At 44.8% G+C, this 24,150-nt stretch overlaps 2 protein-coding genes across 3 annotated transcripts; one reads left to right on the forward strand and one right to left on the reverse strand.

Annotated features, from left to right (window-relative positions):
* Positions 1-852: 852 nt before the first annotated feature.
* On the forward strand, positions 853-10,066 carry LOC139379613 (serine protease FAM111A-like). 2 transcript variants are annotated; one of them, XM_071122411.1, is made up of 3 exons: positions 853-907; positions 7,524-7,579; positions 7,811-10,066. In XM_071122411.1, exons 2-3 carry the CDS (start codon positions 7,541-7,543, stop codon positions 9,647-9,649), a joined length of 1,878 nt encoding a protein of 625 aa, XP_070978512.1. In that variant the 5' UTR covers positions 853-907; positions 7,524-7,540; the 3' UTR covers positions 9,650-10,066. The 2 variants fall into 2 exon arrangements, with proteins under 2 accessions (XP_070978512.1, XP_070978513.1); XM_071122412.1 differs by lacking the exon at positions 853-907 and adding an exon at positions 1,236-1,306.
* A 7,230-nt stretch (positions 10,067-17,296) lies between these two features.
* Positions 17,297-24,015, reverse strand: LOC139379630 (beta-2-microglobulin-like). The gene is made up of 2 exons (XM_071122434.1): positions 23,872-24,015; positions 17,297-17,595 (listed from the first exon to the last, which is right to left on the reverse strand). Exons 1-2 carry the CDS (start codon positions 23,933-23,935, stop codon positions 17,306-17,308), a joined length of 354 nt encoding a protein of 117 aa, XP_070978535.1. The 5' UTR covers positions 23,936-24,015; the 3' UTR covers positions 17,297-17,305.
* Positions 24,016-24,150: the final 135 nt, after the last annotated feature.

Genomic DNA, 24,150 nt, shown 5'->3' on the forward strand with positions numbered 1-24,150 from the left:
CTGTACAGAACACAGTTTATCAGTGAAGAGTAGTCTACACTGCACAGAACACAGTTTATCAGTGAAGAGTAGCCTACACTGTACAGAACACAGTTTATCAGTGAAGAGTAGCCTACACTGTACAGAACACAGTTTATCAGTGAAGAGTAGTCTACACTGCACAGAACACAGTTTATCAGTGAAGAGTAGTCTACACTGCACAGAACACAGTTTATCAGTGAAGAGTAGCCAACATTGTACAGAACACAGTTTATCAGTGAAGAGTAGCCTACACTGTACAGAACACAGTTTATCAGTGAAGAGTAGTCTACACTGCACAGAACACAGTTTATCAGTGAAGAGTAGCCTACACTGTACAGAACACAGTTTATCAGTGAAGAGTAGCCTACACTGTACAGAACACAGTTTATCAGTGAAGAGTAGTCTACACTGCACAGAACACAGTTTATCAGTGAAGAGTAGTCTACACTGCACAGAACACAGTTTATCAGTGAAGAGTAGTCTACACTGCACAGAACACAGTTTATCAGTGAAGAGTAGCCTACACTGTACAAAACACAGTTTATCAGTGAAGAGTAGTCTACACTGCACAGAACAATTGCAGATATCAATTGCATTTGTGACACAGGTAAAATCTATTATCACTTTTGTGTTTTTCTTTCATTTTTAAGAGGAATATTTTAATTTCTGATTCATTCCGGGTATTACTTGAGTCCTCCCATTGGTTTCCTATTGAAATGCATTTATACCTATTGTTGCCAGTAGTCGGAGGCAAATAGTAGGTTTTGTCTTCACATCTGGTCACCTTTTTTTTAATGAACTGCTGTAACTTCCTCATTCTTCCGAGAGAAGCCTAACGGGACAGACGCAAACGTTATCCTGCCGCATCTTGTCTCCTGTTTTACAGGTTGGTACTATTAACAAACACACAATGTCACAAAATAGTAATTGGACAAGGTTAGCTAAATGTAGACGAGTCTGTATAGGAGTTGTGAAGTGTGTACTGGTTAATTTAACCGAGTAGAACAGGGCTTAGTTTTCCGGACTGTAGGCTAGTTGTTGTGAAAGTGGGTGGGGGGGGGGGGACTGGTGTCAAGTAGAAACACAATGTCGAGGGCTGGAAGTGAAATGGAAATGAGTGAGGACGAGTTACGTGTAGTGAAGAGCTCGGGAACCGGAGCCTCACATAAACGGACATGTTAAAGAAGAATCTGGTCCAGTAGGAGGGACATTTTTGGAGAGTAAGATCCTGGCCTTTTTGGCGGGTCCATTTGTGTTATTACCACCCTACTAGTCCGTACAACAGGTGAGTTCAAAAGACAAGTGGTCAATTATTGAAAAGTTTTGGATGGATAAACTTGTGTTATTACCACCATACTATTGTGTAACAACACAGGGTGTGTTCGTAAATTCAATATGGAGTGCCAGAGTGCGCGCTGGGCGTTGGTAAATTCAATATGGAGTGCCAGAGTGCGCGCTGGGCGTTGGTAAATTCAATATGGAGTGCCATAGTGCCGCTGGGCATTGGTAAATTCAATATGGAGTGCCAGAGTGCGCGCTGGGCGTTGGTAAATTCAATATGGAGTGCCATAGTGCCGCTGGGCATTGGTAAATTCAATATGGAGTGCCAGAGTGCACGCTGGGCGTTGGTAAATTCAATATGGAGTGCCATAGTGCCGCTGGGCGTTGGTAAATTCAATATGGAGTGCCAGAGTGCGCGCTGGGCGTTGGTAAATTCAATATGGAGTGCCAGAGTGCGCGCTGGGCATTGGTAAATTCAATATGGAGTGCCATAGTGCGCGCTGGGCGTTGGTAAATTCAATATGGAGTGCCAGAGTGCGCGCTGGCCGTTGGTAAATTCAATATGGAGTGCCAGAGTGCGCGCTGGCCGTTGGTAAATTCAATATGGAGTGCCAGAGTGCGCGCTGGGCGTTGGTAAATTCAATATGGAGTGCCAGAGTGCACGCTGGGCGTTGGTAAATTCAATATGGAGTGCCATAGTGCCGCTGGGCATTGGTAAATTCAATATGGAGTGCCAGAGTGCGCGCTGGGCATTGGTAAATTCAATATGGAGTGCCATAGTGCGCGCTGGGCGTTGGTAAATTCAATATGGAGTGCCAGAGTGCGCGCTGGCCGTTGGTAAATTCAATATGGAGTGCCAGAGTGCACGCTGGGCGTTGGTAAATTCAATATGGAGTGCCATAGTGCCGCTGGGCGTTGGTAAATTCAATATGGAGTGCCAGAGTGCGCGCTGGGTATGGAGTACCAGAGTGCGCGCTGGGCGTTGGTAAATTCAATATGGAGTGCCAGAGTGCGCGCTGGGCGTTGGTAACTTCAATATGGAGTGCCAGAGTGCGCGCTGGGCGTTGGTAAATTCAATATGGAGTGCCAGAGTGCGCGCTGGGCGTTGGTAAATTCAATATGGAGTGCCAGAGTGCACGCTGGGCGTTGGTAAATTCAGAGCGGTTCGCTTCCCAATGGACGCTCTGGCCGAAGAATAGCGTTGACCGGAACTTTCTGACCTCACAAAGATAGTAAAGCGCCCAAGCTAACTGGCTAACGATGGCTAGCTTTCTAGCTACTTCCAGACACAAATGAGACAACACCTAACTCTGACCATTTTACTCTCCATCTCTCTCCCTCCATCGTTATCTAGCTTTGACAGTCATTTTTGAAGATTTTTTAAATTATACAACGTGATTAGTGATGAATTTACAATTGTCCCTCATTTCAAGATCATACCTGTTATGTACGTGAACTGAACTCTCATTTTAATATGGTGAAACTATTATTTTATTTAAAAAAAATTCAAAAGAAACATTAAACATCTAGTCAGCAGGTGAGCTGGAAAAAGAGAAAGGGGATACCTAGTCAGCAGGTGAGCTGGAGAAAGAGAAAGGGGATACCTAGTCAGCAGGTGAGCTGGAAAAAGAGAAAGGAGATACCTAGTCAGCAGGTGAGCTGGGAAAGAGAAAGGAGATACCTAGTCAGCAGGTGAGCTGGAGAAAGAGAAAGGGGATACCTAGTCAGCAGGTGAGCTGGAGAAAGAGAAAGGGGATACCTAGTCAGCAGGTGAGCTGGAGAAAGAGAAAGGAGATACCTAGTCAGCAGGTGAGCTGGAGAAGGGGAAAGGAGATACCTAGTCAGCAGGTGAGCTGGAGAAAGAGAAAGGAGATACCTAGTCAGCAGGTGAGCTGGAGAAAGAGAAAGGGGATACCTAGTCAGCAGGTGAGCTGGGAAAGGGGATACCTAGTCAGCAGGTGAGCTGGGAAAGGGGATACCTAGTCAGCAGGTGAGCTGGGTAAGAGAAAGGAGATACCTAGTCAGCAGGTGAGCTGGAGAAAGAGAAAGGAGATACCTAGTCAGCAGGTGAGCTGGAGAAGGGGAAAGGGGATACTTAGTCAGCAGGTGAGCTGGAGAAGGGGAAAGGGGATACCTAGTCAGCAGGTGAGCTGGAGAAGGGGAAAGGAGATACCTAGTCAGCAGGTGAGCTGGAGAAGGGGAAAGGAGATACCTAGTCAGCAGGTGAGCTGGAGAAAGATAAAGGGGATACCTAGTCAGCAGGTGAGCTGGAGAAAGAGAAAGGAGATACCTAGTCAGCAGGTGAGCTGGGAAAGGGGATACCTAGTCAGCAGGTGAGCTGGAGAAGGGGAAAGGGGATACCTAGTCAGCAGGTGAGCTGGAGAAGGGGAAAGGGGATACCTAGTCAGCAGGTGAGCTGGGAAAGGGGATACCTAGTCAGCAGGTGAGCTGGAGAAAGAGAAAGGGGATACCTAGTCAGCAGGTGAGCTGGGAAAGGGGATACCTAGTCAGCAGGTGAGCTGGAGAAGGGGAAAGGGGATACCTAGTCAGCAGGTGAGCTGGAGAAGGGGAAAGGGGATACCTAGTCAGCAGGTGAGCTGGGAAAGGGGATACCTAGTCAGCAGGTGAGCTGGAGAAAGAGAAAGGGGATACCTAGTCAGCAGGTGAGCTGGAGAAGGGGAAAGGGGATACCTAGTCAGCAGGTGAGCTGGAGAAGGGGAAAGGGGATACCTAGTCAGCAGGTGAGCTGGAGAAGGGGAAAGGGGATACCTAGTCAGCAGGTGAGCTGGGAAAGGAGATACCTAGTCAGCAGGTGAGCTGGGAAAGGAGATACCTAGTCAGCAGGTGAGCTGGGAAATGAGATACCTAGTCAGCAGGTGAGCTGGGAAAGGAGATACCTAGTCAGCAGGTGAGCTGGGAAAGGGGATACCTAGTCAGCAGGTGAGCTGGAGAAGGGGAAAGGGGATACCTAGTCAGCAGGTGAGCTGGGAAAGGAGATACCTAGTCAGCAGGTGAGCTGGGAAAGGAGATACCTAGTCAGCAGGTGAGCTGGGAAAGGAGATACCTAGTCAGCAGGTGAGCTGGGAAAGGGGATACCTAGTCAGCAGGTGAGCTGGAGAAGGGGAAAGGGGATACCTAGTCAGCAGGTGAGCTGGAGAAGGGGAAAGGGGATACCTAGTCAGCAGGTGAGCTGGAGAAGGGGAAAGGGGATACCTAGTCAGCAGGTGAGCTGGAGAAGGGGAAAGGGGCTACCTAGTCAGCAGGTGAGCTGGGAAAGGAGATACCTAGTCAGCAGGTGAGCTGGGAAAGGAGATACCTAGTCAGCAGGTGAGCTGGGAAAGGAGATACCTAGTCAGCAGGTGAGCTGGGAAAGGAGATACCTAGTCAGCAGGTGAGCTGGGAAAGGGGATACCTAGTCAGCAGGTGAGCTGGGAAAGGGGATACCTAGTCAGCAGGTGAGCTGGAGAAGGGGAAAGGGGATACCTAGTCAGCAGGTGAGCTGGAGAAGGGGAAAGGGGATACCTAGTCAGCAGGTGAGCTGGAGAAGGGGAAAGGGGATACCTAGTCAGCAGGTGAGCTGGAGAAGGAGAAAGGAGATACCTTGTCAGCAGGTGAGCTGGAGAAGGAGAAAGGAGATACCTAGTCAGCAGGTGAGCTGGGAAAGGGGATACCTAGTCAGCAGGTGAGCTGGAGAAGGGGAAAGGGGATACCTAGTCAGCAGGTGAGCTGGAGAAGGGGAAAGGGGATACCTAGTCAGCAGGTGAGCTGGGAAAGGGGATACCTAGTCAGCAGGTGAGCTGGAGAAAGAGAAAGGGGATACCTAGTCAGCAGGTGAGCTGGGAAAGGGGATACCTAGTCAGCAGGTGAGCTGGAGAAGGGGAAAGGGGATACCTAGTCAGCAGGTGAGCTGGAGAAGGGGAAAGGGGATACCTAGTCAGCAGGTGAGCTGGGAAAGGGGATACCTAGTCAGCAGGTGAGCTGGAGAAAGAGAAAGGGGATACCTAGTCAGCAGGTGAGCTGGAGAAGGGGAAAGGGGATACCTAGTCAGCAGGTGAGCTGGAGAAGGGGAAAGGGGATACCTAGTCAGCAGGTGAGCTGGAGAAGGAGAAAGGGGATACCTAGTCAGCAGGTGAGCTGGGAAAGGAGATACCTAGTCAGCAGGTGAGCTGGGAAAGGAGATACCTAGTCAGCAGGTGAGCTGGGAAATGAGATACCTAGTCAGCAGGTGAGCTGGGAAAGGAGATACCTAGTCAGCAGGTGAGCTGGGAAAGGGGATACCTAGTCAGCAGGTGAGCTGGAGAAGGGGAAAGGGGATACCTAGTCAGCAGGTGAGCTGGGAAAGGAGATACCTAGTCAGCAGGTGAGCTGGGAAAGGAGATACCTAGTCAGCAGGTGAGCTGGGAAAGGAGATACCTAGTCAGCAGGTGAGCTGGGAAAGGGGATACCTAGTCAGCAGGTGAGCTGGAGAAGGGGAAAGGGGATACCTAGTCAGCAGGTGAGCTGGAGAAGGGGAAAGGGGATACCTAGTCAGCAGGTGAGCTGGAGAAGGGGAAAGGGGATACCTAGTCAGCAGGTGAGCTGGAGAAGGGGAAAGGGGCTACCTAGTCAGCAGGTGAGCTGGGAAAGGAGATACCTAGTCAGCAGGTGAGCTGGGAAAGGAGATACCTAGTCAGCAGGTGAGCTGGGAAAGGAGATACCTAGTCAGCAGGTGAGCTGGGAAAGGAGATACCTAGTCAGCAGGTGAGCTGGGAAAGGGGATACCTAGTCAGCAGGTGAGCTGGGAAAGGGGATACCTAGTCAGCAGGTGAGCTGGAGAAGGGGAAAGGGGATACCTAGTCAGCAGGTGAGCTGGAGAAGGGGAAAGGGGATACCTAGTCAGCAGGTGAGCTGGAGAAGGGGAAAGGGGATACCTAGTCAGCAGGTGAGCTGGAGAAGGAGAAAGGAGATACCTTGTCAGCAGGTGAGCTGGAGAAGGAGAAAGGAGATACCTAGTCAGCAGGTGAGCTGGAGAAGGGGATACCTAGTCAGCAGGTGAGCTGGAGAAGGAGAAAGGAGATACCTAGTCAGCAGGTGAGCTGGAGAAGGGGAAAGGGGATACCTAGTCAGCAGGTGAGCTGGAGAAGGAGAAAGGGGATACCTAGTCAGCAGGTGAGCCTGGGAAGGAGATACCTAGTCAGCAGGTGAGCTGGGGAAGGAGATACCTAGTCAGCAGGTGAGCTGGGAAAGGAGATACCTAGTCAGCAGGTGAGCTGGGAAAGGAGATACCTAGTCAGCAGGTGAGCTGGGAAAGGGGATACCTAGTCGGCAGGTGAGCTGGGAAAGGGGATACCTAGTCAGCAGGTGAGCTGGATAAGGGGAAAGGGGATACCTAGTCAGCAGGTGAGCTGGGAAAGGAGATACCTAGTCAGCAGGTGAGCTGGGAAAGGGGATACCTAGTCAGCAGGTGAGCTGGGAAAGGGGATACCTAGTCAGCAGGTGAGCTGGAGAAGGGGAAAGGGGATACCTAGTCAGCAGGTGAGCTGGGAAAGGAGATTCCTAGTCAGCAGGTGAGCTGGGAAAGGGGATACCTAGTCAGCAGGTGAGCTAGGAAAGGGGATACCTAGTCAGCAGGTGAGCTGGAGAAGGGGAAAGGGGATACCTAGTCAGCAGGTGAGCTGGAGAAGGAGAAAGGAGATACCTAGTCAGCAGGTGAGCTGGAGAAGGGGAAAGGAGATACCTAGTCACCAGGTGAGCTGGAGAAGGGGAAAGGAGATACCTAGTCAGCAGGTGAGCTGGAGAAGGGGAAAGGAGATACCTAGTCAGCAGGTGAGCTGGAGAAGGGGAAAGGAGATACCTAGTCAGCAGGTGAGCTGGAGAAGGGGAAAGGAGATACCTAGTCAGCAGGTGAGCTGGAGAAGGGGAAAGGAGATACCTAGTCAGCAGGTGAGCTGGAGAAGGAGAAAGGGGATACCTAGTCAGCAGGTGAGCTGGAGAAGGAGAAAGGAGATACCTAGTCAGCTGCTCGTTGCTACGTCATTTCACTGGGTCTACTTTTAACCTCTTGAGATGTTAAAACATGTTTTTTAATTAAGTTGAACTTGCTCTTTATGACAATGTTACAATTAGGTGACACAAACAGTTTACATTTTTTTTTTTTTTACCAAATTACCCAAAATGCACTATTGATGGAATGACCCTCTTGTCAACCACAATGGACTTAATAATGTTGAATCATTTCACAGGTCATTTCACAGGTCCAATGGCAGCCATGGTGAAGTCTGAGCCGCTTGAGAGCAATGTAAGTGAAGTTATTTTTGTTTTAGTTTAAGCATGACTTTGATGGGTCACATAATAAAAACATCATCAGCATCAAGGACAGAGGGATCTTGTCTATATATATTTATACAATACTGTTTCTCTATATGATGAAAATATACTGCAGAGTATCTCAGAATACTTTATCCTCACCATTTCAGTAACATGAGAATATTGACACCAAAAAAAATCTATATTCTATTTTCTTTTACAGATTTATCCAGAAACGGAACACTGTCACTCATTCTCCTTCAGTTGCCCAACTCATAAAATACCCAAAGAGGAAATCACCTGCACCAAACCTGGAACAATATTGAGAGCTCTTGAAACTAATGACACATTCAAGGAGTTAAACCAAATGGACAGGAAGACACTGAAAGGGAAAGACATTGTCATCAAGAGTTGTAAGGGGTACATAGTGAAGCACTTTCCATGTTGGCTGATCAAAGAGGATGACCGTCTCACTATTGAGATGGTCACACATGCCACAGATGAACCTGCAGGGGTCACGGATCAGGAAACAGACAATTATGTAACTTTCTCTGTTGAGACAACGGGAGGGAAAAACAGCAAATCAAAACAAATACTTGGAAACAAACAACTGGAGTCCTACGGACCTCTATGTGTCTATGCAAAACAGAAGGAGGAAGTGAAGAAGGCTCTACGAAATGATGGACGCTTCTCAAACATTGTGTTTGAACAGAGATGCCAGCTCTCTGAGCGATCAACAGGAAGCAAGGTTTCAATGGGGCAAATTGCAAAAAAACTTAATGTTAGAAACTTTGAAATCTGTCTGACAAAGCATAAGGAGAAAACGGCAATTAAGATGGAAACATCTGACTCCACAATAAAAACAAAAAACATTGTAACCACGCAAACATCTCTGTTCAACCCAAGCCCTGACTCTGAAGGAGACGACACACAGATGTCTCCATCGACGCTAACAACACAAACATCAGATGTAGGGGAGTCCTCTTCGAGAAGAAAGCAGAAACGAAAATGCATTCCCGTGCCAAAACATGGTGAAATATTGACGATCCTTCGCAACCAGTTTGAAGATCTGGTGAAGCAGATGGAAAGTAGGAGGGAGGACAGCCAACAGAAGACATTTCCTGAAGAGTTGGATCTCATGAAGCAGGAATTCGGGAAAATCAGACAAAAGTTCTCTGAGGTTCACAGAGTGAAGAAATTGATTAAACTTGGTGCCTCCGTTTGTCAGGTGATTGTTGAAGGTGTTCAGGGTGTTCTGGGGACAGGCTTCGTGCTGTTTGACAACTACATCCTAACAAATGCACATTTGTTTGGTGAAAATGTAAGAGAAAACATACAGTTGTTAGTCGATGTATCTGTAAAGTTCAACTATGAAAATCCAAATGGATCCGATGTGAACGTATTCAGAGCAAAAACCCTGCTGATCGACTTTCAATATGGACATCAGGGAAAACATCATATAGACTATGCCATACTGGAGCTGGATCCTCAGAATAAGAAACAACGGCAAAAGGTTCCTCCTGGTCTCCTCCGTGAATATGGCCCAGTCCCAGCATGCGGTGGGGCCTGCCTCATTGGACACCCAGGTGGACTGGTGAAACAAATGGAACCCACCTCCATCATTGGCAGTGAGATAAGAGAGGAGGCTGCGAATAAATATAAACGGGAAAAGGGACATGCAATCTTCACAATAAACGATGCCCTTGAAAAAGAGAAAAAGCGTTACGAGGAAGTGACGCAGGAGAACAAGGACGACTTTGTGACCTACAACACCTCCTTCTTCCATGGATCTTCTGGCTCGCCAGTCTTCGATGACCTTGGTCGAGTGTTTGGCATACATACTGGTGGCTTTGAATATGAGGATAAGCGCACTCAGAGCAAACAGAGTGTGTTAGAGTACGCCCTCCCTCTGCTCCCCATATTACGGAACTTTGTCATCCGTTTGGAGGAGGACAACAATCAGGCAGTTTTGAAAAGAGTTAAGGAAGAGGTACAGGAAAACGTCTTCCTGAATGAGGCTCTTTTCACGACAGATGGTGATGAGCCTATGGATATGTCGTAGGAGATTGTTGCAAATACAGCTAATTCAATGCCACCCAGTGGTTGTCCTGGGAACAACACAACAATGCCACCCAGTGGTTGTCCTGGGAACAACACAACAATGCCACCCAGTTGTTGTCCTGGGAACAACACAACAATGCCATCCAGTGGTTGTCCTGGGAACAACACAACAATGCCACCCAGTGGGTGTCTTTGCAAATACTGTAACGTTAGTATTTATGTTCAACCATTCCACTAGTGCCTTTTGGGCATTTTTAGGATATTGATAGATTACTTGTCCGAGGTCAAAGGTACATGTTTAAAAAAAATAAAATGTTTTGTTTTATCTCATGCACCTTTGTTTTCTGTAATTCTCATCACTGGTTCCTTATGATGTATTCTGCATTTCTGTGAAGCATGGTTTCTTTTGAAAAATATACTTTGGTCTCAGTGGGCCTTCTCTGCAAAAATAAACATTTCATAGATTAAGACATCTACCTAGATCAGATTGCAACTATCTAAATATTGTTTTATTGTGTTCTACATTTTGATTACTTGTCTTTTTCTTTAACTTACTTCATGGATCCATCGTTTTGCTTTCTTGGTTTGACATGTAAAGGTTAATCATGAGTACAATGTGTTAACTGTGATTACATTGGAATACTGTATGCATCATTTAGACATTGTTTTCATTTCATGAGTTGTAACAATCATGCATAAAACTAGTGACAGACTGACTAATCAATAAATGTGTTGACAATTACAGCTTGATTATTGCTTCTTATTGCAAGTGGACCACACAGGGGTGTGTCTGATCACATGACTGACCACACGGGTGTGTCTGATCACATGACTGACCACACAGGGGTGTGTCTGATCACATGACTGACCACACAGGGGTGTTGTGTCTGATCACATGACTGACCACACAGGGGTGTGTCTGATCACATGACTGACCACACAGGGGTGTGTCTGATCACATGACTGACCACACAGGGGTGTTGTGTCTGATCACATGACTGACCACACAGGGGTGTGTCTGGTCACATGACTGACCACACAGGGGTGTGTCTGATCACATGACTGACCACACAGGGGTGTGTCTGGTCACATGACTGACCACACAGGGGTGTGTCTGATCACATGACTGACCACACAGGGGTGTGTCTGGTCACATGACTGACCACACAGGGGTGTGTCTGGTCACATGACTGACCACACAGGGGTGTGTCTGGTCACATGACTGACCACACAGGGGTGTGTCTGATCACATGACTGACCACACAGGGGTGTTGTGTCTGATCACATGACTGACCACACAGGGGTGTGTCTGGTCACATGACTGACCACACAGGGGTGTGTCTGATCACATGACTGACCACACAGGGGTGTGTCTGGTCACATGACTGACCACACAGGGGTGTGTCTGGTCACATGACTGACCACACAGGGGTGTGTCTGGTCACATGACTGACCACACAGGGGTGTGTCTGATCACATGACTGACCACACAGGGGTGTGGAAATAACTGGTAGTTCAACGACAATCAAGTCAGACTTTATTTATTTTGGTGATTTTTAAAACCAAGCACTTAATAATCTACGCTATTTAAAAACAGATTAAAGTTCTACATTTCTCATCAATCACATCTGGATTGATCAATTGTACTTATTTCCTGATCATAGCTAAGAGAAAAGCCCAAATAATCTATACAGTAGGACCTGGGCAAACACATTACATAATCTATACAGTAGGTCCTGGGCAAACACATTACATAATCTATACAGTAGGACCTGGGCTAACACATTACATAATCTATACAGTAGGACCTGGGCTAACACATTACATAACCTATACAGTAGGACCTGGGCTAACACATTACATAATCTATACAGTAGGACCTGGGCTAACACATTACATAATCTATACAGTAGGACCTGGGCTAACACATTACATAATCTATACAGTAGGTCCTGGGCTAACACATTACATAATCTATACAGTAGGACCTGGGCAAACACATTACATATTCTATACAGTAGGACCTGGGCTAACACATTACATAACCTATACATTAGGACCTGGGCAAACACATTACATAATCTATACAGTAGGACCTGGGCAAACACATTACATAATCTATACAGTAGGTCCTGGGCTAACACATTACATAACCTATACAGTAGGACCTGGGCAAACACATTACATAATCTATACAGTAGGACCTGGGCAAACACATTACATAACCTATACAGTAGGTCCTGGGCAAACACATTACATAACCTATACAGTAGGACCTGGGCAAACACATTACATAACCTATACAGTAGGTCCTGGGCAAACACATTACATAATCTATACAGTAGGACCTGGGCAAACACATTACATAACCTATACAGTAGGACCTGGGCAAACACATTACATAATCTATACAGTAGGACCTGGGCAAACACATTACATAATCTATACAGTAGGTCCTGGGCTAACACATTACATAATCTATACAGTAGGTCCTGGGCTAACACATTACATAACCTATACAGTAGGACCTGGGCAAACACATTACATAATCTATACAGTAGGTCCTGGGCTAACACATTACATAACCTATACAATAGGACCTGGGCAAACACATTACATAATCTATACAGTAGGTCCTGGGCTAACACATTACATAACCTATACAATAGGACCTGGGCTAACACATTACATAGCCCAGGACCTACTGTATAGATAAACACATTACATAGCCCAGGACCTACTGTATAGGTTGATACATTACATAGCCCAGGACCTACTGTACAGATTAACACATTACATAGCCCAGGTCCTACTGTATAGATTAACACATTACATAACCCAGGTCCTACTGTATAGATTAACACATTACATAACCCAGGTCCTACTGTATAGGTTAACACATTACATAGCCCAGGTCCTACTGTATAGATTAACACATTACATAACCCAGGTCCTACTGTATAGATTAACACATTACATAACCCAGGTCCTACTGTATAGGTTAACACATTACATAACCCAGGTCCTACTGTATAGGTTGATACATTACATAACCCAGGTCCTACTGTATAGATTAACACATTATAAGCCTGGCTGCAATTATGGTGTTCTCTGGTGCAGATTTACAATCCCACAGATTTGAACTTCATGAGTTTAGACAGGACAGTGTTGTGGAGATGATTTAGACAGGACAGTGTTGTGGAGATGATTTAGACAGGACAGTGTTGTGGAGATGATTTAGACAGGACAGTGTTGTGGAGATGATTTAGACAGGACAGTGTTGTGGAGATGATTTTGACAGGACAGTGTTGTGGAGATGAGTTTAGACAGGACAGTGTTGTGGAGATGATTTAGACAGGACAGTGTTGTGGAGATGATTTTGACAGGACAGTGTTGTGGAGATGAGTTTAGACAGGACAGTGTTGTGGAGATGAGTTTTGACAGGACAGTGTTGTGGAGATGATTCCCAGGAATGTCCGGAGTGGAGATTCTCGGAGGCTGGTGTATTCTGTGGTTGTCAACAACAACAACAACATCAACAAGAAGTCATTAATCTCATCCACATTTCATTTCCACAATGGTTCATGCTTACTTCAGTAAAGTGTATATATTACACAGTATGCAGTACTAGGGCTGGGGGCGGGGCTAGATCTGAAACATCGCTCCCCGAATGACAGTCGATATACCATATTTGACTATACACCGGTATTGATGCATGGACCAGTTTGGGTTTTTACTTCACCTTCTATAAAAAGGTATTTCAATGTTAGGTTTGTTAAATTACACCCTACTCCGCTGTGTATAACATCCGTTTTTATAGTTTACTCTGCTACTTGAGTCATCTCTCTCCTCTCCATGCACACAGATCTAGCCCCGCCCCCTGTCACTCGGGGAGCGATGTTTCAGATCTAGCCCCGCCCCCTGTCACAACAACACCGTAGGATGTCAAACAACACCGTAGGATGACAAACAACACCGTAGGATGTCAAACAACACCGTAGGATGTCAAACAACACCGTAGGATGTCAAACACCGTAGGATGTCAAACAACACCGTAGGATGTGATGTCAAACAACACCGTAGGATGTCAAACAACACCGTAGGATGTCAAACAACACCGTAGGATGACAAACAACACCGTAGGATGTCAAACAACACCGTAGGATGTCAAACAACACCGTAGGATGACAAACAACACCGTAGGATGTCAAACAACACCGTAGGATGTCAAACAACACCGTAGGATGTCAAACACCGTAGGATGTCAAACAACACCGTAGGATGTCAAACAACACCGTAGGATGTCAAACAACACCGTAGGATGTCAAACAACACCGTAGGATGTCAAGCAACACTGTATTCAAAGTGCCCACTATTATATTCTAACTATAGAATTAGAATATTCATTCCATTTCCATGATTCTAACTGTTCACCCCAGGTGTTTTGATCTAAATCGCAATTGCAATATTTGGTTTAAAAAAAACACGGCTGCGATTGTTTGCCCATATCGTGCTGCCCTATTGTGGAAGTGTGGAAATGATCTCAAATTGAGTGCAGGAAATGCAGAAGCGTATGAACATGCTAAAGATGGTTATTTTTGTTTTAAGTTTTATTGAACAGTTTATTAAACCAATCAGAATGGAGAAAACCCCATTGAAATAATTTAGAATGTATGTGTTGCCACCCTATGGATGGGCATTTGAAATTATTTCACTATTCAAATAATATCATGCTTTCTTTTCAGCTATCCAGATTGCGGTTCTTAGGGTGCTATTCAGATGTGTGTTTTTGGCTAACAGTAGCCTAGGCTAACAGCAACAGTGTTTGGCTAACAGTAGCCTAGGCTAACAGCAACAGTGTTTGGCTAACAGTAGCCTCGGCTAACAGCAACAGTGTTTGGCTAACAGTAGCCTCGGCTAACAGCAACAGTGTTTGGCTAACAGTAGCCTCGGCTAACAGCAACAGTGTTTGGCTAACAGTAGCCTCGGCTAACAGCAACAGTGTTTGGGCTAACAGTAGCCTAGGCTAAAAGCAACAATGTTTGGGCTAACAGTAGCCTCGGCTAAAAGCAACAGTGTTTGGCTAACAGTAGCCTCGGCTAACAGCAACAGTGTTTGGCTAATGTTAGAGTTGCGTAAATTCAAATCTGGTATCAGGATAAATATAACAATGAGCCACCGATTTTATACTATGTATTTTTTATTAGCTAAGTAATAAATGGCAAATGCAACTTTCGTATATACGGGCTCACTGTAATACCACGCAGGGCAGAACAGGGAACTGACAAGATGTATGTAAAACAGTATTCTTTATACTGTGATAGACAGTTCCAACCCGTCTGTTGGCCTATCACAGTAGAGACTGGGCGTGGTTTAAACTTGCTCAGCCTATTGCAGGCGCTCAGGCGGGTCCCCGCCTCTTGGCGCTTCTGTTGATAGATGTAAATGTTGCTTGTGAAGAACATCCAGGCTCTCATGCTCCATACCGTTATCTCGCACCTGGCTCCTGTTATCTAACAAAAGACCACTTGTTCTCGCAACACCCCGCTCTGAATGTGCCCCCCTCCCAACTCATTGAACAGTTCCTGTCTTCATGCTACTCTGTATTTTTCCATCATGAGAAAGTCCCATGGCCCTGAAACTGTTAACAATGTTTCAAGTCAGCTATGTTGCATAACACATACATACATACATCCACACAAGCCAACAGCAGATAATATTCAATCATATATATGGTAATGGCTATAATGTAAAATACAGGATCCAACACTAACAATAGCCTCAGCTAACAGCAACAGTGTTTGGCTAACAGTAACCTAGGCTAACAGCAGCAGTGTTTGTCTAACAGTAGCCTAGGCTAACAGCAACAGTGTTTGTCTAACAGTAGCCTAGGCTAACAGTAGCCTAGGCTAACAGCAACAGTGTTTGGCTAACAGTAGCCTAGGCTAACAGCAACAGTATTTGTCTAACAGTAGCCTAGGCTAACAGTAACAGTGTTTGGGCTAACAGTAGCCTCGGCTAACAGTAACAGTGTTTGTCTAACAGTAACAGTGTTTGGGCTAGCAGTAGCCTAGGCTAACAGTAACAGTTTTTGGGCTAAATGTAACCTGGATCCTTTCATTTATTGTTAAATATCGCCCAGCCAAACCATATCGCCCAGCCCTATTCAGTTCTCTACAGTATTACAATAACCAGAGATTGTTAGTGACCAAAGCTAAAGAACTGCCAGCTAAATAGACTGTTTCTCTACAAATGAAATGATCAGACATACACACCTGCAGCGATGAACACCGAAGCCTTTACATATCTGATTCTGTAGAGGAAATAGGAAAAGTTGGTTTCTGTCAGTCAATGGCACATTATGATTAACTCTCTCTCTCTCACACGCACACGCACACGCACACGCACACACACACACACACACACACACACACACACACACACACAGAAGTCAGATTCTGAAATAGAACTTAGCAACGTGTGTATGTGTGGGACTCTGCAGCTGTAATTTAACTACTAACTATACTAGTAGCTCACCCCAGGTGTACTATTCTAACTACTAACTATACTAGTAACTCACCCCAGGTGTACTCCTCTAACTACACTAGTAACTCACCCCAGGTGTACTCCTCTAACTACACTAGTAACTCACCCCGGGTGTACTCTAACTACACTAGTAACTCACCCCGGGTGTACTCCTCTAACTACACTAGTAACTCACCCCAGGTGTACTCCTCTAACTACACTAGTAACTCACCCCAGGTGTACTCCTCTAACTACTAACTATACTAGTAACTCACCCCAGGTGTACTCTTCTAACTACTAACTATACTAGTAACTCACCCCAGGTGTACTCCTCTAACTACACTAGTAACTCACCCCAGGTGTACTCCTCTAACTACTAACTACACTAGTAACTCACCCCAGGTGTACTCTTCTAACTACTAACTATACTAGTGACTCACCCCAGGTGTACTCCTCTAACTACACTAGTAGCTCACCCCAGGTATACTCCTCTAACTACTAACTATACTAGTAGCTCACCCCAGGTGTACTCCTCTAACTACACTAGTAACTCACCCCAGGTGTACTCCTCTAACTACACCAGTAACTCACCCCAGGTGTACTCCTCTAACTACTAACTCACCCCAAGTGTACTCCTCTAACTACTAACTACACTAGTAACTCAACCCAGGTGTACTCCTCTAACTACTAACTATACTAGTAGCTCACCCCAGGTGTACTCCTCTAACTACTAACTCACCCCAGGTGTACTCCTCTAACTACTAACTACACTAGTAACTCAACCCAGGTGTACTCCTCTAACTACACTAGTAACTCATCCCAGGTGTACTCCTCTAACTACACCAGTAACTCACCCCAGGTGTACTCCTCTAACTACACTAGTAACTCACCCCAGGTGTACTCCTCTAACTACTAACTACACTAGTAACTCACCCCAGGTGTACTCCTCTAACTACACTAGTAACTCACCCCAGGTGTACTCCTCTAACTACACTAGTAACTCACCCCAGGTGTACTCCTCTAACTACACTAGTAACTCACCCCAGGTGTACTCCTCTAACTACACTAGTAACTCACCCCAGGTGTACTCCTCTAACTACACTAGTAACTCAACCCAGGTGTACTCCTCTAACTACACTAGTAACTCACCCCAGGTGTAGGTCTTCAGATTCTTCAGGTGGCGGACTCTGCAGGTGTACTCCTCTCCGCTGGCTGGTGTGAATCCAACACTCTTGGTGAGGTGGAACTGCCATCCCTGTTCGAAGGCCAGGTCTGTCTGCTTGGCGTCGGGGATCTCCACGCCGTTCTTCAGGAGCTGGATGCTGATGTCAGGGGGGTGGAAGCCACTCACGTGACAGATCAGGGTGTTGTCCTTCCCATGTTGCCCTGGGTTACGGCCGTACACCTGCACCTTGGGGGGAGCTACAGGGGGAGGAGGGAATGGTACAGTCAGGCAGGCAGGTAGGTCACATGATTTTACATAAATTTTTCAAAATTCTAAATTTCAATAGCTCCCTGGTCATGTGACCCAACTGACTTCAAACAAGGTTCAGAATGTCCTCTGACTGTACCTTCATATCTCACACCCTGATGTCTGTCTACTTTCGTCTCACATGCTATTAGACTTAAATCTGTAAACTTTTGCAGGCCTTCATTTTACATTGTTGTTTACAAAAATGTTTTTGAAGTTAAACTAACTGTTCCAGCCTCCCAATAACTATCTTTCACATGGACACTGAAAAGATCTGCAAGTGGCTGTATGGCTCTGTCACTCTCAGACATGCGCAGAGCAGACCGAAAAGGGGAAGAGTAGCTCGACTTGAACCACAGGGGTTTCTCTGTAAATAGAGAGTAATCCTAAAGCCACAGACACACCCCTTGACTTTCAATTGGCGCCGTTGTTGACCTGTATGTATTCTCTCCTGATTGGTCTCTGTGGTGCTTAGCCAATGGGAACTCCCTCTCTCCTGATTGGTCTCTGTGGTGCTTAGCCAATGGGAACTCCATCTCTCCTGATTGGTCTCTGTGGTGCTTAGCCAATGGGAACTCTGTTGCCGGCCCCATCATAAAGGTTTTTACACAGCCTGTCAGTCTGACTGACGTGCCAGAGGTACGAGGATACACCTCCTCCTTTGTATTTATGGGGAACAAATATTTCCAAACACTTTGGATCCTATTCTTGGACAGTTAGAAGACACAATGCATCAATGCAACAACATTTTTGGGTGGGGGATGAAACTGTCACTTCATATTTTTTTCTTAAAGTCTACAAACACTCTACATTTATTCACTCTGTGATAGGGTTGGATCCTATATGCTATTTATTTATTTTTTGTCCTATTTTTTAACACTGTAATGTACATCAACCAGGGATAAAGAGAAAGTTAACCAGGGATAAAGAGGAAGTTAACCAGGGATAAAGAGGAAGTTAACACTGTGTAATGTACCAGGGATAAAGAGGAAGTTAACCAGGGATAAAGAGGAAGTTAACACTGTGTAATGTACCAGGGATAAAGAGGAAGTTAACACTGTGTAATGTACATCAACCAGGGATAAAGAGGAAGTTAACACTGTGTAATGTACATCAACCAGGGATAAAGAGGAAGTTAACACTGTGTAATGTACATCAACCAGGGATAAAGAGAAAGTTAACCAGGGATAAAGAGGAAGTTAACACTGTGTAATGTACATCCACCAGGGATAAAGAGGAAGTTAACCAGGGATAAAGAGGAAGTTAACACTGTGTAATGTACATCAACCAGGGATGAAGAGGAAGTTAACACTCTGACATGTACATCAACCAGGGATAAAGAGGAAGTTAACCAGGGATAAAGAGGAAGTTAACACTGTGTAATGTACATCAACCAGGGATAACGAGGAAGTTAACACTGTGTAATGTACATCAACCAGGGATAAAGAGGAAGTTAACACTCTGACTTGTACATCAACCAGGGATAAAGAGGAAGTTAACACTGTGTAATGTACATCAACCAGGGATAAAGAGGAAGTTAACACTGTGTAATGTACATCAACCAGGGATAAAGAGGAAGTTAACACTGTGTAATGTACATCAACCAGGGATAAAGAGGAAGTTAACACTGTGTAATGTACATCAACCAGGGATAAAGAGGAAGTTAACACTGTGTAATGTACATCAACCAGGGATAAAGAGGAAGTTAACCAGGGATAAAGAGGAAGTTAACACTGTGTAATGTACATCAACCAGGGATAAAGAGGAAGTTAACCAGGGATAAAGAGGAAGTTAACCAGGGATAAAGAGGAAGTTAACCAGGGATAAAGAGGAAGTTAACACTGTGTAATGTACATCAACCAGGGATAAAGAGGAAGTTAACACTGTGTAATGTACATCAACCAGGGATGAAGAGGAAGTTAACACTGTGTAATGTACATCAACCAGGGATAAAGAGGAAGTTAACACTGTGTAATGTACATCAACCAGGGATAAAGAGGAAGTTAACACTGTGTAATGTACATCAACCAGGGATAAAGAGAAAGTTAACACTGTGTAATGTACATCAACCAGGGATAAAGAGGAAGTTAACACTGTGTAATGTACATCAACCAGGGATAAAGAGGAAGTTAACACTGTGTAATGTACATCAACCAGGGATAAAGAGTAAGTTAACACTGTGTAATGTACATCAACCAGGGATAAAGAGGAAGTTAACACTGTGTAATGTACATCAACCAGGGATAAAGAGGAAGTTAACACTGTGTAATGTACATCAACCAGGGATAAAGAGGAAGTTAACACTGTGTAATGTACATCAACCAGGGATAAAGAGGAAGTTAACACTGTGTAATGTACATCAACCAGGGATAAAGAGGAAGTTAACACTGTGTAATGTACATCAACCAGGGATAAAGAGAAAGTTAACACTGTGTAATGTACATCAACCAAGGATAAAGAGGAAGTTAACACTGTGTAATGTACATCAACCAGGGATAAAGAGGAAGTTAACACTGTGTAATGTACATCAACCAGGGATAAAGAGGAAGTTAACACTCTGACATGTACATCAACCAGGGATAAAGAGGAAGTTAACACTGTGTAATGTACATCAACCAGGGATAAAGAGGAAGTTAACCAGGGATAAAGAGGAAGTTAACACTGTGTAATGTACATCAACCAGGGATAAAGAGGAAGTTAACCAGGGATAAAGAGGAAGTTAACACCACGAAACGAAGTAAAATGTCTGTTGACATGATGATAAAGATTTAAAGGTCTACAATTTCTGTTTAATTTGTCAACATTACATTTTTATTCATTGATTTACTGGCCACCATTACTGTGGTTCCCTGTTCAGTATATGTATTGTCCAGCCTACCTCACCAGACCACTCTCCATCTCTGTTCAGTATATGTATTGTCCAGTCTACCTCACCAGATCACTCTCCATCCCTGTTCAGTATATGTATTGTCTAGCCTACCTCACTCTCCATCTCTGTTCAGTATATGTATTGTCCAGTCTACCTCACCAGACCACTCTCCATCCCTGTTCAGTATATGTATTGTCCAGCCTACCTCACTCTCCATCCCTGTTCAGTATATGTATTGTCCAGCCTACCTCACTCTCCATCTCTGTTCAGTATATGTATTGTCCAGCCTACCTCACTCTCCATCTCTGTTCAGTATATGTATTGTCCAGCCTACCTCACTCTCCATCTCTGTCCAGTCTACCTCACCAGCTCCCTCTCCATCCCTGTCCAGTCTACCTCACCAGCTCACTCTCCATCCCTGTTCAGTATATGTATTGTCCAGCCTACCTCACTCTCCATCTCTGTTCAGTATATGTATTGTCCAGCCTACCTCACTCTCCATCTCTGTTCAGTATATGTATTGTCCAGCCTACCTCACTCTCCATCTCTGTTCAGTATATGTATTGTCCAGCCTACCTCACTCTCCATCCCTGTTCAGTATATGTATTGTCCAGCCTACCTCACTCTCCATCTCTGTTCAGTATATGTATTGTCCAGCCTACCTCACTCTCCATCCCTGTTCAGTATATGTATTGTCTAGCCTACCTCACCAGATCACTCTCCATCTCTGTTCAGTATATGTATTGTCCAGCCTACCTCACTCTCCATCTCTGTTCAGTATATGTATTGTCTAGCCTACCTCACCAGATCACTCTCCATCCCTGTTCAGTCTACCTCACCAGCTCACTCTCCATCCCTGTCCAGTCTACCTCACTCTCCATCCCTGTTCAGTATATGTATTGTCCAGCCTACCTCACTCTCCATCTCTGTTCAGTATATGTATTGTCCAGTCTACCTCACTCTCCATCTCTGTTCAGTATATGTATTGTCCAGCCTACCTCACTCTCCATCTCTGTCCAGCCTACCTCACTCTCCATCTCTGTTCAGTATATGTATTGTCCAGCCTACCTCACTCTCCATCTCTGTTCAGTATATGTATTGTCCAGCCTACCTCACTCTCCATCTCTGTCCAGCCTAACTCACTCTCCATCTCTGTTCAGTATATGTATTGTCCAGCCTACCTCACCAGATCACTCTCCATCCCTGTCCAGTCTACCTCACCAGCTCACTCTCCATCCCTGTTCAGTATATGTATTGTCCAGTCTACCTCACCAGCTCACTCTCCATCCCTGTCCAGTCTACCTCACCAGCTCACTCTCCATCCCTGTTCAGTATATGTATTGTCCAGTCTACCTCACCAGCTCACTCTCCATCCCTGTCCAGTATATATATTGACCAGTCTACCTCACCAGCTCACTCTCCATCCCTGTCCAGTATATATATTGACCAGTCTACCTCACCAGCTCACTCTCCATCCCTGTCCAGTCTACCTCACCAGCTCACTCTCCATCCCTGTTCAGTATATCTATTGTCCAGCCTACCTCACCAGCTCACTCTCCATCCCTGTCCAGTCTACCTCACCAGCTCACTCTCCATCCCTGTTCAGTATATGTATTGTCCAGTCTACCTCACCAGCTCACCCTCCATCCCTGTCCAGTCTACCTCACCAGATCACTCTCCATCCCTGTCCAGTCTACCTCACCAGCTCACTCTCCATCCCTGTTCAGTATATGTATTGTCCAGTCTACCTCACCAGCTCACTCTCCATCCCTGTTCAGTATATGTATTGACCAGTCTACCTCACCAGCTCACTCTCCATCCCTGTCCAGTCTACCTCACTCTCCATCCCTGTCCAGTCTACCTCACCAGCTCACTCTCCATCCCTGTCCAGTCTACCTCACTCTCCATCCCTGTCCAGTCTACCTCACTCTCCATCCCTGTCCAGTCTACCTCACTCTCCATCCCTGTCCAGTCTACCTCATTCTCCATCCCTGTCCAGTCTACCTCACTCTCCATCCCTGTCCAGTCTACCTCACTCTCCATCCCTGCTTTGGACAATTAACAACATGACTCTCGTACTTTGTCCTTTTCCTTTATGGTTGATATTAACGACAAAAGGGAGATATTATCTGTCTCTCTCCTATCGTGTACCGCTGTTAAATACTGTGGAAAAAATAAAATAAAAAACCAGGGAAAATAAGTCCTTAAAAACTACAAATTACTATAGATAAATGATAAATAAAAGGCTAAACACAACACTGGACTGAACCCCCTAATTGTCAAAATAATAATAATGTACAACAATATAGAAGATACATGACCAGAGGTTATGCAATATGGGTGTATATCTACCGCACGCTTCTTAGGGACCAAGGAGTTATTGCAATTTAAAACTAGGAAAAATGTACGTGGCACTGTGTGTGATTATAGAGTACACAAACAAGAGTGTGCAATATTAGAAGGGTAGTCAGTGGACATTCTGCACCTTGCTTGAAATCAGTTGGGTCACACGACCAAGGAGCTATTGACATTTGAAAGTTTGAAAAATTAATGTAAAATCATGTGAGATGAAAATGGACAAACTAAAAGGGTGTTCAATATAGAAGAGTAGTCGGTGGACATTCTGAACCTTGTTTGAAGTCATTAGGTCACATGACCAAGGAGATATTGAAATTCAAATGTAAAAAGTTTGAACTTTGTTTACGCTCCCTAACTAACTAGGACTACAACATTTTGCTCACATTTCCACATGTTTATTAGCTTTGGAAAGCGAATTCATGTCACAATCGTGAAAATAAGACCTGTGCAATGTTGTGCTGCAATTTTTCCAACATCATGACACTTATTTGGAGTCTGTGGCTCAAGTGGTTTGAAAGCTATTGAGGTTTGAAATCGCGAATATCCGTTGAATATCCAACTTCAAACGGTCTTTACCTCGGTAAACTATTATGACCCCTCTATGGAAAGGGAAGACTCTCACAAACACGTTTTGCACCTATTACCCCCCCCCATAGGTGTCATGACTCTTCAACACATACAAACAAATGGAAGTATGGAGGTAGTTTTGTGCCTACAAAAATAAGGGGTTAAATGATATATAGATATAAAACAAACACTTCAAAAACCTTACGATTTATTTTTAGACTTTTAAGAATGTTATTCAATGCGTATATATGGGCACTAATAGTAAACATCGAATTCAATATTTTATCAAGTAATAATAGTTGCCTAATACTAGGCTTATTGTTTACTTAAAACAATGTTAAGGAAATATCTAACTGTTTTCACGAAGGTCATGGGTGACAAAGACAATCCCATCAATAACTTTAATGACAAAGTGATAACTTTAATTACTTACATTCTTTTGCGTTTATGAACCCCAGGAAGAAGCAGAAAGCGATCACGGACAAAACAGTTTTCATGATTTCTTTCCAAGGCTGAAAAAAATATAAAACTGCGACAAACAAAACAGACTTTCCAGCCGGTGTCTGAAGAAAGCAAAATATATATTCTTCGTGATATGTAGTGAAGCCGCACCCACTTCGATTGATGCGCCAATTGAAAATCGTACTTCACAGTTGCTATGCAGGCTTCACCTCTCGATGTTTCTCTAGGTTGATCCAGGGTCGTCGCTAGT

Source organism: Oncorhynchus clarkii, chromosome 21, assembly GCF_045791955.1.
Source record: "Oncorhynchus clarkii lewisi isolate Uvic-CL-2024 chromosome 21, UVic_Ocla_1.0, whole genome shotgun sequence".
NCBI lineage: Eukaryota > Metazoa > Chordata > Actinopteri > Salmoniformes > Salmonidae > Oncorhynchus > Oncorhynchus clarkii.